Raw genomic sequence first — 16,668 nt, 5'->3', positions numbered from 1 at the left:
ATTGTCAACCTTTTTGGAATGGCAATAATGTTCTATGTTTATGAACACGCATTTTTGAAATAAATTCATCCATATCATCTATAATTTTATTATGGACATCAAGATCTTTGCCATAGCCTTTCGCATGTTTATCTACTGGGACTTGTGTGTTTAAAAGATCAAACCAGTTGTTTGTAAGCTTAAAACATGTACTTGCCTATTGAAATGTAAATATATTTTTATTTTGTATTAATTTGATGAAATATTCAACACACTCAACAAACCTCATCCCAATGGCTTTTTTGCAATACATTTTTTTTTCCACAGTAAGAAATAGCATTAGCAACAGTATTCGAAAAAAACTGAGCTGCTAATTTTACATTTTGTCGCATTGGACCAGAGACATTTATGTGTTTTTCAGATACCTTAAAAGTATATTGGAAATCTGATTTTGATTGTAATTTAATTAAATCTTCAACAATGTATCTTCCAATATTGGTACCACTGTGAAGAACAAATCCCCGATCAAGATAGTGATTTCTTGCCAGTTCCAATAAATGGGGTGGGTCAGCAAATACATGTATGGACGATTTAGTGATGGGGTGTTCAAAACTGGTGATATCTGAAGTAATGCCTAAGCTAGACCACAGCCCTTCATTACATATCACTCACTGCAGCTTTTACTTCAAATCCAGAATCATGTAATGAAGTTATAATTGCAATTAACAATGTTTTTGTCATCCTTTGATCGAAATCATAAAATATTGGCTGTTTCCAATTAGAAGTTAGACCTAAACGATACAAATTTTAATTAACAACTTAATAAATTAGGTAATATACATAAAAACGTATATTTATAATTATGTTTCATTAATAATCTAAAATATCAAACCTCGAGCCATTACGGTTTGAACGCATTTGTGAGGTCCTAAGACTTGTTGGTTACTTTTATCATAACACAACTTATATGTTACATAAGTTTCGTCAAACGAAATTACGGTCAATTTTTCATTTTGACTTAAAGTACTTCCTTCATTAAAGAGACAAAATTATTAATCTATTAGTTCATTTGAGTAAAAATAATAATAAAATTGTATAAATAAAGTTTCAATGTTACCTTTGACCTTTAATAAATTCATAACATCAACTAAAATTCCCTTTTCTACACTAAACATACTAGCCCAATGTCTCAAAGTAGAAAGTCCTATAATAGATATTGGAAAATTTAATGTCTATTTTTTAATTAATTAGTTAACATCTTAATTATGTTTAATGTATTTTTATTGTTCTCAAACCTGGTAATGGGAATCCTTTTTTATCTCTTAAATAAATATATGCCTTTTTTGAAAGACTTCTTAATGTTATAGCTGATGTTATGTCTTCAGTTTCCCATTTATATGGTTTTTGTTTTTTATATAACAATAATTGAATTTGAGTTGGGGTAAATAAACCATTTAAAATGTTATTGAATTTTTGATTAAATTGTAATTCATTAGTTGTTTTCATTAATTCAATACACTTCTTTTGTTTTATAATTACATTTCTCAATTTTAACTGCATACCCAAAACTGTTGAATACTTTTGATATATATCATTACCTAATTGTTTAAGTCTGTCAAAAATCAAAATACAAAATGGCAATTGTTAGTCTGAAATCCAAATACATTTTACCAAAAAATGGGCATTAATGAGTTAAAAAGCTTATTTTATTTTAACTTTTTAACTTAACTAGTTACTTTTGGATTTTCATTAACTTAACTATTAACTTATTATATTTCTTTTTCAATTAACGTTAACTTAATTTATTTTGTTTTTAATTTTATTACATTTCTACATTTCACTATTTCAGTCTATTTTATTTAATATCAAAAGATTACCTTGTAGAATTGTTTAAAGTGAATAATCTTATATTTTTCCCATATAACTTATATGGAAAGTTTAAAATCTGTTTTAAATTCTAAGTTAGTTTCCTTTAAAACAAAAACTGTATTGTCAAAGTAATAATACGCCCAATTGTCCTATATTAAATTAATTAGTAAATCCCAGGTATTTATTTCACGTGTATTTAAAACACAATATTTACTAAACGTATTAAATTAAAATAATATATTTAAAAAGATTAAAAAATTTTAATAATTTCCGTAAAATACTAAAAACTAAAAATATTTGTACGTTTGTATTTTTATGCTAATACAACATTTTTGAAGCAAGATGTATGAAATTGCACGTGTATCCATAAATTTAACCACACATGTAATAGAGACCTCTAGTTAGGACCAGTGCTCGACTTGACAAAATCAAATTAGGGAGACTGTTAAATATTAAGTCCCCGTCACTTTTAAATGTTATTGGTTAATTAGGCCCTGGTCTTATGTATAGTTAATAACTATTAGTTATATTCAAATATGTTTGGTTAATTAATGCAGTTATTTTTATTTTATGCGGAGTGCAATATAAATTAAAATATTCAAAATATTTGTCATATTGAGGTAATATTGATAAATCCCAGTTTAACAATTATAGGCGGTCATCAGTGGGGACTTAGGGAGGCTTAGCTCGCCTAAATATTTCAATAGACCCCTAAAAATCGATGGTAATATGTTACACTTCTGTATAAAAAGGTGAGGCAGGGTCACTACTCACTTTACATTGGATTATTATAGCCCCCCTAAAAATTCAATCAAATGTCCACCTATACTAACAAATTTTGGACAGTTAATAAATAATAATATAATCTTTTGATAAATATTTTTTATTAATATAGTACATTTATTATTATTAATAATAAAATTTTTTAAATATTATTCAGTAACTTAAACAATTTTTAGAGTGCTTTAGATGCATATTTACTGTTTTTAGGCTCTCCTCTATCTTTAATTGGTACTAAACAAAACTATCGATTATACAGTATTTATAGTTAATATCTCGATAAAAATGCTTGGCAATATATCCACAAATATATACTACAGTATATTGTCAATAATCGCATTATAAAAAAACTATCATTAGATACAGTCAAGGCTGGGCAGTATCTTAGATACTAGTATTTAAGATACGTATCTGAGATACAATTGTATATTGTATCTTGTATCGAGATACATTATTTTAATGTATCTTGTATCGTGAATCTAAATACTTTTTTGACTTGTATCATATAATTATATCCACAAGTAGGTAATTGAACATTTATCTGATATCAGCTAGTGGTCTATTTTTTTTTTTATCACAGTGTATTTGTCAATTACTTTATTTACGGTATTTCACTATTTTTTATATGTATTAATGTATTATTATGCTGTTTCAGTTTCAGTTTAAAATTATTATTATTATTTATTTTTATATTTTATTTGTATTTATTTTTATATTTGCATATTGAATTAAATAAATACTTTATAAAATTAACAATTAAATATTTAATTATACTAGTATTCATTAGTACAAGAATCTTTAAAGGGCCCCCCCTGCAGTCAAAGTCTGTGCACGCCTATGGTTATTGAACACACATCCCCAAATAACTCTCATTAAATTATATAAAAAATATTTATAAATAATCAATTTCAAAAGTTAAAAAGTACAAGTTAATATATTACACAGGTATTATAATTTACATATTTAATTCTAAGCTAACCAGTAGCTATAGATTATTATAATTAAAAATCATTCCTAGGATTTCAAATCCTCAATATTGATTGATAGAGCTATCCGGTAGTCACGTATCAATCTTCAATTTTGGCTGTTTAACCTGAAACAAAAAAATCTTTGCCGAAGTATCCAATCCACAAATAAAGTTGTTAATATAAAATATTATGTAATAATTTTATATAATGGGTATTCATAGCTTAAAAAATTTTTCTTTGTAAAGATAAAAACATTTTTATGCACATCATACTACCAGTGATAAACATAATAATAATATGGACATTTATATAAATCTAAACTATGAATACCTTTCATAAGCAAGCAACACTAAAATTTAAAACAAATATTTTAAATGTTAAGTCTAAGATGTAAGTGATAAATATGTAATGTACTAATGTATATAACCTGATATTTTCTGTTTGACACTTTTCCAGCAATTTTTTTACTTCATCTAATTCATTAGTATTTTCTACACAGAGTTGGCTTTCCTATACAGACAAATATAATATTGAAAAATTTAAGAACAGTCAAAATTATAAAAGTACAATAAATTTATACATATTATATCTTACCATTTCATCACTATAATCAACATCAGGCATAGTAATGTCATCAGGAGATGCATTAAACAAAGAACGCCTGCAAGGAACTGGACTGTGAGTCATATTCTCTGATTTAAGAAAAGTCTGTAAAAATGTTAGATTAATAATAAAATATTTGAATACGATCTTTATAAAATAATTTTTAGTTAACCGTAGAATCATTATTAGTTGGCATTATATAATCTGACACAGTAAATTTTGGTGATCTTTGCTTCAAAGAATGGCCAGATCTTTTTCTAAGCACTGATGTCGTGGAACCAGAACTGAGACATGTACCACTTATTTCTGCTGAACTAATACACTGTAATGAAAAATGATAAATATGAATTTCAATTTTAATATTAAAAAGTTAAAAGTGTAATTTTATAATTATATAAAAAACCGAATAGTCTTGAGATTTGGATTCATCACACTCTATGACAGTAAATATACTATTTCTAGGACTCCTAGTTCTGGACACCCAGCTATTAACCATAACTTGATTAGACTTAAAACATAAATATAAATTAATGCATAATATTAATTTAATTTCAAATTAATATGTGTATTTACTGGAATTAATTCATCACCGGGCAAGTTTAATGTAGGAATAGCATCAGCTTTTAGCTTTCTACAATTTTGTGGGGAATAGTTCAGCATTGTTTGAATCAGCGGTTTAAAATAATTATCATTGGAAAAATGTAATGAACATACATATGCTATAAAAAAAAAATTAAAAATATAATATATTATGAGAAAAAAACAGTCTTTGACAAGTTTTCAACTTTGCTTTTGTCACAGAATTTTTTTATTATTTTCATAAATTAAATGTGTTTTGTTAATGTGGAATTTAATCATAAAAAAATTAAGATAAGAGATATTGCCATGAGGGTAGCACAGATTTCTATATAATACTCTATAGAAGTCTGTGGAGGGTAGCGATATGTATATTAAACAAATTTGTATATAATTTAATAATAATTTGTTTCTTATCTGTAAAGGCTGAATAGGTTTATACTATTATTTAATTATCTTATTAAACATTGTATTATGTTGAAGAAAATCATAAATAATATTTAATTAATGATCTATTTCTAACCAGATGAAATATGTATTGGTCTATTTTTTCTACATGCCGATACCCATAACTTTTGGATGATAGGATCCTTTGGAAACCTATGTATCCTGGTTATTTCTTCCTCACTGGTAATTAATATATTTCTAGATTTACTCCCTGTAGTGCATCCAGAAACAGAACATACAGGAGCCATTGCAGGTAAATTAAACTGTTTCAAGTGAAAGTATGCAAGAACACAATACAAATTCGCATAATTCGATGAACTAATAAGTACCTAATAATATTGCTATACTTTGTAGTTTGTTGAAAAACAACAATGAACAAAATAATTGAAAACCCAATTGATAAGAAGTCCAATAATGTTACTGATAATATGGGTAAGCAAGTGACGTATTGCGCAGACTAGAACGAAAAATGGTTTTTTGCGATCATACCGTGTTCTTATATCATGTTGATACCCAAAATAGTTAAAAATCTATAGCGATGTACACAATTATCATGGTAAATACCCAATTAATATTTTACCTAGCCCTGGCTTAATTTGTCTTCATCACTGCAAATGCTAAGACACTTGCTCTGTTGTCGACCGATGTACAATCAGTCTGTTCTAGGACATCTATAGCGTTTATTTTGCCTTTGCTCTCTCCGTGTTTTCACAGTCCTTACACAACAGTATTATCAATTTTTCTCAGTGTAATTTTTTCCAAGTGTTTAAATACTTTATTTTCATCCGTTTTATCTTAAACATTTACATCATGTTTAATTGCGATCAGTGTCAGTCAGTTTTCACCATGAAGCGTAATTTGGTCGCCCATAAAAAAACTCATCTCGGAATTCGATTCCCATGCACTATTTGCCCAACGACATTTAAATACAAGTCAGATCTTAATAGACACCAAAAAAATCTTCATGGTACGTATTTATATAATATTATTTTTCATCATTCATGATATTAATTTATAATAATTTTTTCAAGATATCATTAACGTGCCCGCACATCGTCGAGAGAGCGTTATTCGGTATGCGCCTCCTGTCGCTCCTCAGATCCAGATAGCACCTCAAATTTTTGTACCAGATGTCCCGGCTGGCGGATCGCACGTGTTAACTGAAGATGATATTTGTATGTTCGCAATGGATGCATATGAAATGCAAGACGCCAATACAGGTTAGTTTTATTTATTAGCGCTGAATTTATTAGATTTTTAAAAGACCCACTGATTTTCTTCCGTAGATTTTTTTTTTTTTTTAAGAAATATCGTAAGATTTAAAATAAATTTTTAAAATTATGTGTCGTTAAATTAGTTTTATTAAATTACAAGTCCGATAGTTATATTCATTACTTGTAATAATTTTTAAATAAATACATCAGACGCGATGATAATTAGAAATTTAATAGATTCAACATTAAATTCAACGCAATAGATATTAATTAGTTTTTTTTTTTTTTTTTTCTGTTAAAGAATCTTACACTACTGGTGAAAATGGTAAACGCATTTCGACGGCCAATATCGTGTCGGCTGCTAGGGCGAAGAAGGCGCGTGTGGATCTCGTTAAATCCCCCGGGTTTAATGAAATTTCGTCGTCCGCAAATAGGAAGATCGCGTGGTACTACGCTAAAAATATCACGAATACAAAAATTTATTCAGACTTTCTCCGTCCACTTATACCTGAGCTAATAAATTTATTGAAAACGTACGTACAAAAACATGCGATTAAATTTAATTTGAAACTTGAGGCGACCTATAACCGGCCGAACGTACGAAACTCATCGGAGAACAGGGCATATGGATGGGCTATGTCACAGTACATGCCGTACGGTGGGTTCAACTGGGTTGAACCTACATTAAACGGATTGGATGATTTGGATGACACCTCCCCCATAGGACGTGTGTATGAGGTGGACGTGACGTACCCACAACACCTACACGACGAGCATAACGACCTGCCTTTCTTACCCCAAAACAGTATGCCAAGTGGTTCGAAGGTACGGAAGTTGATGGCAACGTTTGAAAAGAAGGAGAATTATATTATACACTATCGAAACCTGCAGCAGGCGATTGAAAATGGACTTATAGTTGAAAAGGTAAATAATTATATTTTATATGATTTTTAAACAGATTTTTTAAAAAAAATTTCTTATTTTTACAGGTACATAGAGTAATACAATTCAACCAGTCTGTCGTCCCTGGCTAAATATATTGAGTTGAACATCGAGATGAGGAAGAAGGCGAAGAATGATTTTGAAAAAGACTTTTTTAAATTAATGAATAACGCTGTATTTGGTATGTCACTTTATTTATTAAATTTATTCTATTTTTACTAACATTTTTATTTTTACAGGTAAAACAATGCAATCGAAGAGGAAGGAGATGAAGATGGAGTTGGTGTCATGTGAAAGGAGGTTGCAAAAACTTATAAACAAGTGTACGTTCAAACACTGTACAAATTACAATGAGAACCTTAATGTTGTCGCCCTGGAAAATAAGATTATTAGATTTGACAAACTTATTTATATTGGTAAATATACTTTTTTTAAATTACATTTTTATCATTTATTATTTACAGGATTCACTGTGCTGGACATATCCAAGACGATGATGTACGAGTACCATTATAATGTAATGAAGAAATTCTATAGAGATAAAATAAAATTAATGAACACTGATACAGGTAAATATATTAAAACTATACTCATGTATATAATATATTAATTTAATATCATTATTTTTCCAGATTCACTAGTATATCATATCAAGACAGATGACTTTTATGCAGACTTGGCGGCTAATCGTAACTTGTTGGACCGGATGGACACCGCCAACCTGTCCAATGACCATCCATGTTATGTGGCAGAAAGAAAGAAGTCTCCAGGGTACTTTTCTGATGAGGTGGATGGGAATGTGATTACCGAGTTCTGTGCGTTGAGGGCAAAGTCCTACGCTTTTAATGTGTATGCTGGAGCAGAGGACAGAGTTGGTGGTGAAAAGATCAAGGTGAAGGGTATCAGAGCTCATGTTGTTAAGAACCACATGACGATGGAAGACCATAGGAAGTGTTTGTTTGGTGAAGCTGGAGTGGAGGTATACAAGGAGAATGTATCAATACGGTCATTCAACCACCAGCTAGTAACGATAAAGACCAGGAAGCTGACCTATAACAACTATGATGATAAGAGGGTGGTGTTAGAAGATAAAATAAATACACTGGCCCATGGTCATTATAGCATAGAGTAAGTTATTACAAAATAAATATTTAAATTATTTTACTAATATTTTCTCTTAATTTTACAGGAGAGATGAACCCGAGGACGATTAGATGAAGGTTCCAACCTTCTACATTACTTTTCTTGATTTTATATATTATATTTTTTTTTTCTGTTAATTAGTTTTATTGTAAATATTATACGTTATATAGTCTGTTATATTTGAGATAGATTATTGTATATAACCTTTGTATTTAGATGTCACGGCTGGATACACCGACGATTGTAAAATAACTCAAATTGAAATTATTGTAAATACTGTCTAACAGAATGTTTTTAAGTTAGATTAGTGTATAAACTTACAGTATTTCCCCCCTTTATAATGTATAATTGATAGATAATTAAGTTTTTTCATATTTATAATGTATAATTGTTAGATATTTAAGTTAGTTTACAATGTTTTCTTATAATATTTTTTTCCTGTTAATAATCATGTTGTTTCTGTTTCAGGTTGATGGAAGCCCATACATATTTAATTTAAAAACCTGTGTAAATGCTATCATACCTATATAAATGTATGTTAGCATATAAATAAAAAAAAAACAATGTTAAAATATTTTCATGTTTATTCAATAAAATGTATACAATTTTTAAGAATTATTTATAAACCATTTCCTTATAGCAAATACTTTATAGAATGTACATTGTTTAGGATTTAAATCCTTATGAAAAATACAGCAAGGTAAATTTTCTTCATCTCAAATTTGTTCCAGTCGAGGACAGCCCAAGTCTTCAATGTTGATGATTGTGACGTGAGGTATAAACTCTATAAGTAGTTGTTTTTTCTGTTCGCCTTTGATGTAAATGTATGTAGACTTTAAAGAATTCAATATTCTACTTAGCTCTTCATATTCGATATCACCATAATCTACAGATATCTGATGATAATTACGTTCTAACCACTTGTTAGTTTTTCGACTCTTGTTGTCTTGTATAGATTTTGAATTTTTAAAAATCCAGTGTTGAGTCGCCCATGTTTCTGTGTCTACAATAGACAATTCTTTAATAAAATATTTATTTTTTGCTCCAAGAATGCATTGAATGTCCATGATCGAGGACGACATCGTAACAGGTTTGATTTTACACAAAAATGACATTTATGTAAAAAAAATTAATTTTTCTTAATATAATTTTCTTCGATGATTTTCAAACGAGTGTTTAAATCTGAAATATATGATCCATGATTCGGTAAAGAATTTTCATCAAATATACCCGTTATGCGTTTTATTTCGGCATTTACACTGTCTATAGAAGAAAGTGTAAAAGAAAGTTTTGTATCTGTTTCTATATAATTATTAAACAGCTCCGACATGCGATTTTCCAGCGTTAGTAGATGAACAACATTACTTTTTATGTTATGAATTTCTTTCTGCTGATTATTTATTTCATTTTGTAATGTTTTATTACTTGACTGAATATCTGATATAATTTTTTTGTTTCACTAGCTGGAGAACCTCCAAACACGTTCATGGTTTTAATACTACTGACACTATACTTTAACATCGCGTGTATTTATCCAACTATTATGCGTGTTATCAAATCCCAGCCACTTGACAAGCATCTGATTTTGCTTTTTAGGTATAATTTTTTCGATCAGATATTCGTCGTCGGGTGTTTTTTATGTATTTCAGCCGAATAAAAACACCGGAAATCGGTTTACCCGTATAATCTTGTAACTGATAAGTGACGGGCAATGTTCTATTTATTTTGATAATCTCAAATTTTCCGTAGACCAATTGGGTAAATAACCTTTTGTAAACACACCTTTTTGTGTACTGATACGGACGTTATCACCAACTTTGAATTTAATTTTCTCATTATTAATCTCAAGTTGTTTTTATTGTAACTGACAAAGGATTTAAATCTGCTTGCGTTGGAGTCATTCCTATCGTTCTATGTTTTGAATTGTTTATTTCGTTAAGCAGCTTTGGTAAAATTGAAATCCATTCGTGTGAACCACGCGCCGTAAATTCTCTAAACATTTTTTCTTTTAATGTACGATTAAATCGTTCGACAATGCACGCTTTCATGATGCTAAACGTAGAATATTTGCGAATATTATATTTGGTCATCAATGTGTCGAAAATGGTGTTGTAAAATTCTTTACCGTTATCTAGTTGTAAAAGTTTTGGTGAGCGGTATAGTAATATTTTAGACACTGCGTTTGTGACTTCTTTTCCAGTTTTCGATTTTAATGGCACGGCCCACTCAAATTTAGTAAAACAGTCTATCATGCATAAAATATACTTGTAACCTTTATTTTTCTTTAAATACGGTATCATTTCCACCAAGTCGGCCTGCCATAAATCATTTTTTCCATATACGTTGACTCAGCGCCTTACGAAGTTTTTCCGTGACGGTTTGTGTAGTTCAATAGCGATATCGCGTTTAGACATTTGGTATTCGTTTTATTAGCCCAGCTTCAAGTAATTCTTCGAAAATCGATATTATTTCATTGGAGACGCCTGTATTACCAGCAGCTTTCGAAGCCAAAAGTAATCGTAACCGATCGACTAACTCATTCGGATTATCCCAATACACTAGGTTATTTTTCTGCAATTTCATAGATAGTCGGCCACCGGAGGGGAATAATTATGTATTATATCCTTATATTTAGAACCACTTTTTTTGATTTTTTTACTTTTTAAGGTCAAATGTGCCGATGTCTGAATTAATATAGATTTATATATTTGTAGATCGTTTTCGGTGTAAATAAGTGGATTTTTCAAAAATAATAACTGGATTAGACCCGAGGTTGTTGAATAAGTAGTAAAGTCGATTCTCTTTTCTCGAAGTTTTAAATAAATTTTACTTCTTTATCGCCCAAGATAATATTTCCATTTGAAAGTTTTTTCGGACCATAGGTTTTGTCTAAATCTATAGAGTGAAAACGATTTTCAATTTCTTGTTGATACTTTTCATTAAGATCGTCGTTATTTTTTATTTTGATCGACGGCTATTCGGTTGTATTCGATAATTTAGTTAAGGGCTCGATAATAGGTTTAAAAGTTTGTGACATTAATTGTTGAACATTATCTGAGCCGGTTTTTAAAGCGATGTATTTTCGTTTAATACTTTCTTTAGCCTTAACTAACTCATCTAATATACTACCTTCATCCTTCATGACTGCGTTTTAAATGGAAAATTTCATTTTATACATCGCCTTATAAAACGACAAAGTATCAAACCATAACGATATCGTCCGTTATCGCGCTCGCTATCTTTACAAATAACGACGAATGCAAATCTGTCACGGTTCCAACACGTAACGCAGAAATGTTTAAATTGTATGTATGTCATATCGCCCGAACAGTGTTCATTGTATACATGTTTTAAATTTGTCTCGTCTTGTTTGAATAATACTATCAAATTTGAATTGTCGCGGATCAACTGCTTTGGTACTTTTGAATAACTCTGAGCCAGATAAAATATATCTATTTTATTGTGCCGCCCTCTACAAAAGAATTCCCGTATCACTTGCTGATGTTCTCCAATAACATCGTCCATGATAAATATAGAGTTTGGTAAAACTTTTTCAAGGGGAATGACTTTATCATTCTCGAAAAAAGTAAAAATTTTAACACCGTCAATATCGTCGATTATAAGTTTTAATAATTTATATTTTGGTTGTTCTAACGTTTTAGAGTATATGTAAACGTTTTCAAAACGTAGACCGTTTTCGTCAACAAGTAGAAAATATATTAAATTTGTTTTACCACAACCGGAACTCCCCAACACCAATGAGCGTATAGTGTTTGGAAATAGCTCACCATGTCTAAACTGTATTGTATCCGGAGTATCAATGTTATAAATTCGTAGTTTTTTCTGTTGCTCGATGAAGCGCATTTTTTCACTATAAATATCAATGCTATGTACTTGAAAGCGTCACACACGATGTCTCGCGTTCGTAAGCGAAACAACAATAAAGGTTCTGGTCTTATTAACTCAGTTATAAATCATCTACCTGTGGAATTACATCTGCCTGGCTATAGGTAAGTCACTAAAATATATTATTATTATTAAATCCAAACTACATTTTTTTTTTTTTTGTTTTTTTTTCCAGATTTTCTGGTCCCGGTACTAAATTAAAAGAAAGATTAGCACGCGGTGAACGGGGAATAAACAGACTAGACGAGTTGGCCAGAGCTCACGATATCGCATACGAAGAAAGCAATTTGTTAACCGATCGACAAAGAGCTGACGAAATATTAGAGAATCAAGCTTGGGAAGTGTTTAAATCTAAAAACACTGGTATTAAGCAAAAAGCTGTGTCCTGGTTGGTTACTACAGCTATGAAGGCGAAACGCAAGTTGGGCGCTGATTGCGGATTTAAACAGATGGTTTCGGCAGCAAAAAATCAATCAAAAATAAAATTAACGAAAAGAATATAACCAAGTTAGTAAGAACATGTCTGTCGGCTGCGAAAAAAAATCAAAAAAAATCTAAAAACAAGAAAACTCCGAGAATTATACCAATACCGAAAAAGGGCGGTGTTCTACCTTTAATACCTATTTTCGCTGGTTTATCGGCGTTGGGAGCTCTTACCGGCGGTGTCGGTAATATAGTTAAAGTCGTAAATGAATTAAATTCCGGTAAAAACACACCTATTCATTTAGGGAAAGGTTTATATCTTACACCGCACAAGGGGCAGTCTTATAAAATTGTTAAAGGTAAAGGTTTATACCTAGCACCTTACAAAGGCGGATCGGTAAAGAAAACTAGAAAAACGACAAAAAACTAATTCCCACGTTACCCAAGAGAGCGTTGTACGACTATGAGATTATAAAATACGCCGACATGTTGAAAATACCTCATTTCATCGGTGAGTTTTCCAGAGACAAGTTGCCTCCAAGTGCTAAGCATCAAGAGTCTGCTGTGGTTAATTTAGACATCGAAAACGGTACAGGTACGCATTGGGTAGCGTATAAAAAAATCGGAAAAAAAGTTAAATATTACGATAGTTTTGGAAATTTAACGCCACCGTTAGAAATACAAAAATATTTCAACGGTTGTGATATCGAATATAATTACGATAAACACCAAAAATATAATACGACAAACTGTGGACACTTGTGCTTAAGATTTCTGTCATGTACATCATAACCTTAACCGGGGACTCGAGTGAATTGTCTTGCGACTTTTTCCCGCCGATAGAAGTCAGTAAAAATGCTAAGATTTGTCTGCTGGGGTTTCAAACAAATAACTCTATTCCAAATATAAACGACAAGTGTAATAAAATATTATTCGCATACAGTGAGCACACAGGTTATGCGATCAGTAGCGTTTTTACAATACCTACTGGTTCTTACGAATTATATGAAATCGAGTCAGCAATACATCGCATATTACATGATACAGATATAATATTCGAATTGAAAGCTGATAATAATACACTAAAAAGTACAATGTAATGTAAAACATGAATCTGATACGGTGGTTAATATTACAAAAACAAACTGTATATATATCGAATCAAACCTAGCCACAGGTTCATTCATCAACGGGAAGCAGTGCCATACAATACACGAGTTTTACCCGACTGTACCTCCAGGTTATAAAATAATAGAGGTACCGCCGCATTTGGTATTTTACTCACTTAATTCTACATCTATAACGCATGCTAGTATAATTTTAAAAAATCAGAACGACGAGTTGATCGATCTACGAATTGAGCCGATATCGGTACGTTTATTAATTCAAGACTCGTGATATGGGTTTGCAATTTTTTAATATATATAGGACTGCACGTGTAGAGTCCGTTAGCCACGTTAATAACACAAACCGGACAACAACTCTGAAGAAAAATTCGACACGAAGACAAGTTGTACACAGTCTAACAGCATCCAATTTAGCTTTTTTACGTTCGTTAAACGCTATTTAATATGGACGACATGTATTTAGATGTTACGGGCGGATACACCGACGATTGCAGAATAACTCAAATTGAATATCATTCTTTTTTACCTTATTCTACGTCAGCTCTCTCCAATAACGATGAAGTGCGTATCGCACTACATAACACAGAATCTTATACTTTACCATGTGAGAGTTATATTTACAATCGAAGGAACAATAATCAAACCTGAAGATATTACTGATGACATCCGATTTTAAACAAACGGGCTGGCGTTTCTTTTCTCCGAAATGAAATATGAGATAAACGGCATTCAAATTCAAAAACTCGCTAATCCAGGTATAACGACTACATTAAAGGGATATTGTTCGTATAATAAAACGAATATTACATCACATCACAACTCTGGCTGGGATAACGATATTAAAAATGCTAATAAAGATTTTATTGAAAGCGGCAATTTTAATGGTTGTATTAATCTTAAAGATTTGTTCGGTTTTTGTGAAGATTACAAACGTATTTTAATAAATTGTAACCAACAACTTATATTAAACAGAGCATCACTGGATATAAATGCCGTTAAGCAGTATAAGAATAATGAAGTTGTCGCAGACGCTCCTAAACTAAAAGACGTGAAAATAAACATAACAAAAATATTATGGAGAATGCCCATAGTCAAGGTCAGTGATAAGAAAAAATAAGATTGTTGAAAGTAGTAAACAATCAGAAACCGTTGACATGCGCGTTTAGATCGTGGGAGTTGTGTGAATATCCTTTTTTACCTCAAAACACTTCGCATTCCTGGAAAGTGAAGACATCTAACAAATTAGAAAAACCTAGATATGTCATAATCGGATTTCAAACTGGTAGGAAAAATAGCTCGAATAAAACAATGTCACATTTTAATTGTTGACCATTGTAAAATTAAAAACTTGAAGGTCTATTTAAACTCAGAAATGTTTCCCTATGAAGATTTCCAAAGCGACTTTACGAGGAATAAGTTGGCTACATTATACCACGCCTATGTAGAGTTTCAAAAATCTTACTACGGCCATGACGAAGTGACACCTCTGCTGAACCGAACAGATTTCAAAAATCTGTGTCCGATTATAGTTGTTAATATGAGCAGGCAGAACGATAATGTAAAAATGTCAACTGTCGACCTAAGGATTGAACTAGAAGCAGACGAAGCGTTTCCAGCTTCCACTTCAGCATATTGTTTAATATTACACGACCAAATTATAACTTACAATCCGTTTAATGGAGAAGTAAGAACCTTGTAAATATTGTAAAACTTAATATAAATAAATGAAAATACTTTTTTTATTTACATGTCTTTTTATTTTACACAATACATTTCCGATACGGTTGAATCGAAGTTGCACGTTTTCGATAATGATCGCGTTTGAAAGGTAACGGCCCATCGTTTTCATCGACTGCTCTGCTCGGCGATTGCATTGTGAAACTCGGTGGTGGTGATGTCGGTGGTGGTGTTGACATCGGTGTAGGTGGTGACATTGGTGTTGGTGACGACATTGGCGAAATGACCGTCGTTTCATTGGAATACTAAAATTTAAAAAAAATATTTAATAATTGTTGTTCAAGGAATAATAATATATTTTTTAATTACCTCATGCGAGATGTTTGCCCTATGGTGTAACAATGATTCAGCTAACTGTTCAGCTGCACACATCTGTATTTGATTGGAGAAATTTGGTATAGATTTAACGACTCGATCGTCTTGTATGTTCTTAATGAAAACTACCATCTCGTCAACAGTTTTCGGCGGTGATTTATGCTGCCTACATTTCTTGTCGAGGTACTCGACAATTTCTTCATATTGTTTTATAATCAATAGAGCGGTGAATACTTCTTTTCGCACGATGCTCTCGAAAATAGAACATTCGAGATATTGAAGTCGAAGAAGGTCGCCCCGATTCAACAGTACTCTACATCCATCACGATTTTTGTTTTCGATCACCAACACATTTTCTCCGCTGTACATCATACTCGATAGTTTTATTTTTTCGTCTTCATAAAATATACTCGCTTATATTTTTTTGTGGTGTGTCGATATGAACGACAAGATATGCCCCATGAACCCGAATATTTTTTCATAAAATCTGTAGTAATATGCACGTACCGCGATGAAGTTAATAAATGAACAACGACTTGTAATTTTTCACTCGGGTCAAAACCAATATGTACAAACTTACGGGATGCAAAGTCTAGTGTGTAGCTAGTAGATTCGATGAGTTCAGCTGGTGGTGTCGGT

The 16,668-nt window shown here is 31.1% G+C and overlaps 2 protein-coding genes and 1 pseudogene across 4 annotated transcripts; 1 reads left to right on the top strand and 2 right to left on the bottom strand.

The window, feature by feature from the left end:
• Positions 1–3,261: 3,261 nt before the first annotated feature.
• LOC126553519 (uncharacterized) lies at positions 3,262–5,600 on the bottom strand. Of its 3 annotated transcripts, none has more exons than XM_050208667.1 (6): positions 5,299–5,600; positions 4,773–4,918; positions 4,603–4,707; positions 4,372–4,521; positions 4,191–4,304; positions 3,262–4,106 (listed from the first exon to the last, which is right to left on the bottom strand). In XM_050208667.1, the coding sequence occupies exons 1-6, from the start codon at positions 5,468–5,470 to the stop codon at positions 3,930–3,932; spliced, it is 864 nt and encodes a 287-aa protein (XP_050064624.1). In that variant the 5' UTR covers positions 5,471–5,600; the 3' UTR covers positions 3,262–3,929. The 3 variants fall into 3 exon arrangements, with proteins under 3 accessions (XP_050064624.1, XP_050064625.1, XP_050064626.1); XM_050208668.1 differs by having other exon boundaries at positions 5,431–5,600; XM_050208669.1 differs by having other exon boundaries at positions 5,342–5,441.
• A 2,341-nt stretch (positions 5,601–7,941) lies between these two features.
• On the top strand, positions 7,942–8,928 carry LOC126553507 (uncharacterized; annotated as a pseudogene).
• A 6,809-nt stretch (positions 8,929–15,737) lies between these two features.
• Positions 15,738–16,398, bottom strand: LOC126553506 (uncharacterized). The gene is made up of 2 exons (XM_050208658.1): positions 16,024–16,398; positions 15,738–15,959 (listed from the first exon to the last, which is right to left on the bottom strand). The coding sequence occupies exons 1-2, from the start codon at positions 16,396–16,398 to the stop codon at positions 15,738–15,740; spliced, it is 597 nt and encodes a 198-aa protein (XP_050064615.1).
• Positions 16,399–16,668: the final 270 nt, after the last annotated feature.

Source organism: Aphis gossypii, unplaced genomic scaffold, assembly GCF_020184175.1.
Source record: "Aphis gossypii isolate Hap1 unplaced genomic scaffold, ASM2018417v2 Contig00253, whole genome shotgun sequence".
Taxonomy (NCBI): domain Eukaryota; kingdom Metazoa; phylum Arthropoda; class Insecta; order Hemiptera; family Aphididae; genus Aphis; species Aphis gossypii.
The sequence above is the reverse complement of the archived record's forward strand: the minus strand, read 5'-3'. Positions and strand labels throughout refer to the sequence as shown.

Coding starts and splice junctions, on each gene's coding strand:
- LOC126553519 (XM_050208667.1), bottom strand. CDS start 5,470: ATGGCTCCTGTATGTTCTGTTTCTGGATGCACTACAGGGAGTAAATCT. Junction 4,522..4,602: donor CCAAATCTCAAGACTATTCG/GTTTTTTATATA, acceptor TTTTCATTACAG/TGTATTAGTTCAGCAGAAAT. Junction 4,305..4,371: donor CAACTAATAATGATTCTACG/GTTAACTAAAAA, acceptor ACATTTTTACAG/ACTTTTCTTAAATCAGAGAA.
- LOC126553506 (XM_050208658.1), bottom strand. CDS start 16,398: ATGTACAGCGGAGAAAATGTGTTGGTGATCGAAAACAAAAATCGTGAT. Junction 15,960..16,023: donor GGGCAAACATCTCGCATGAG/GTAATTAAAAAA, acceptor TTTAAATTTTAG/TATTCCAATGAAACGACGGT.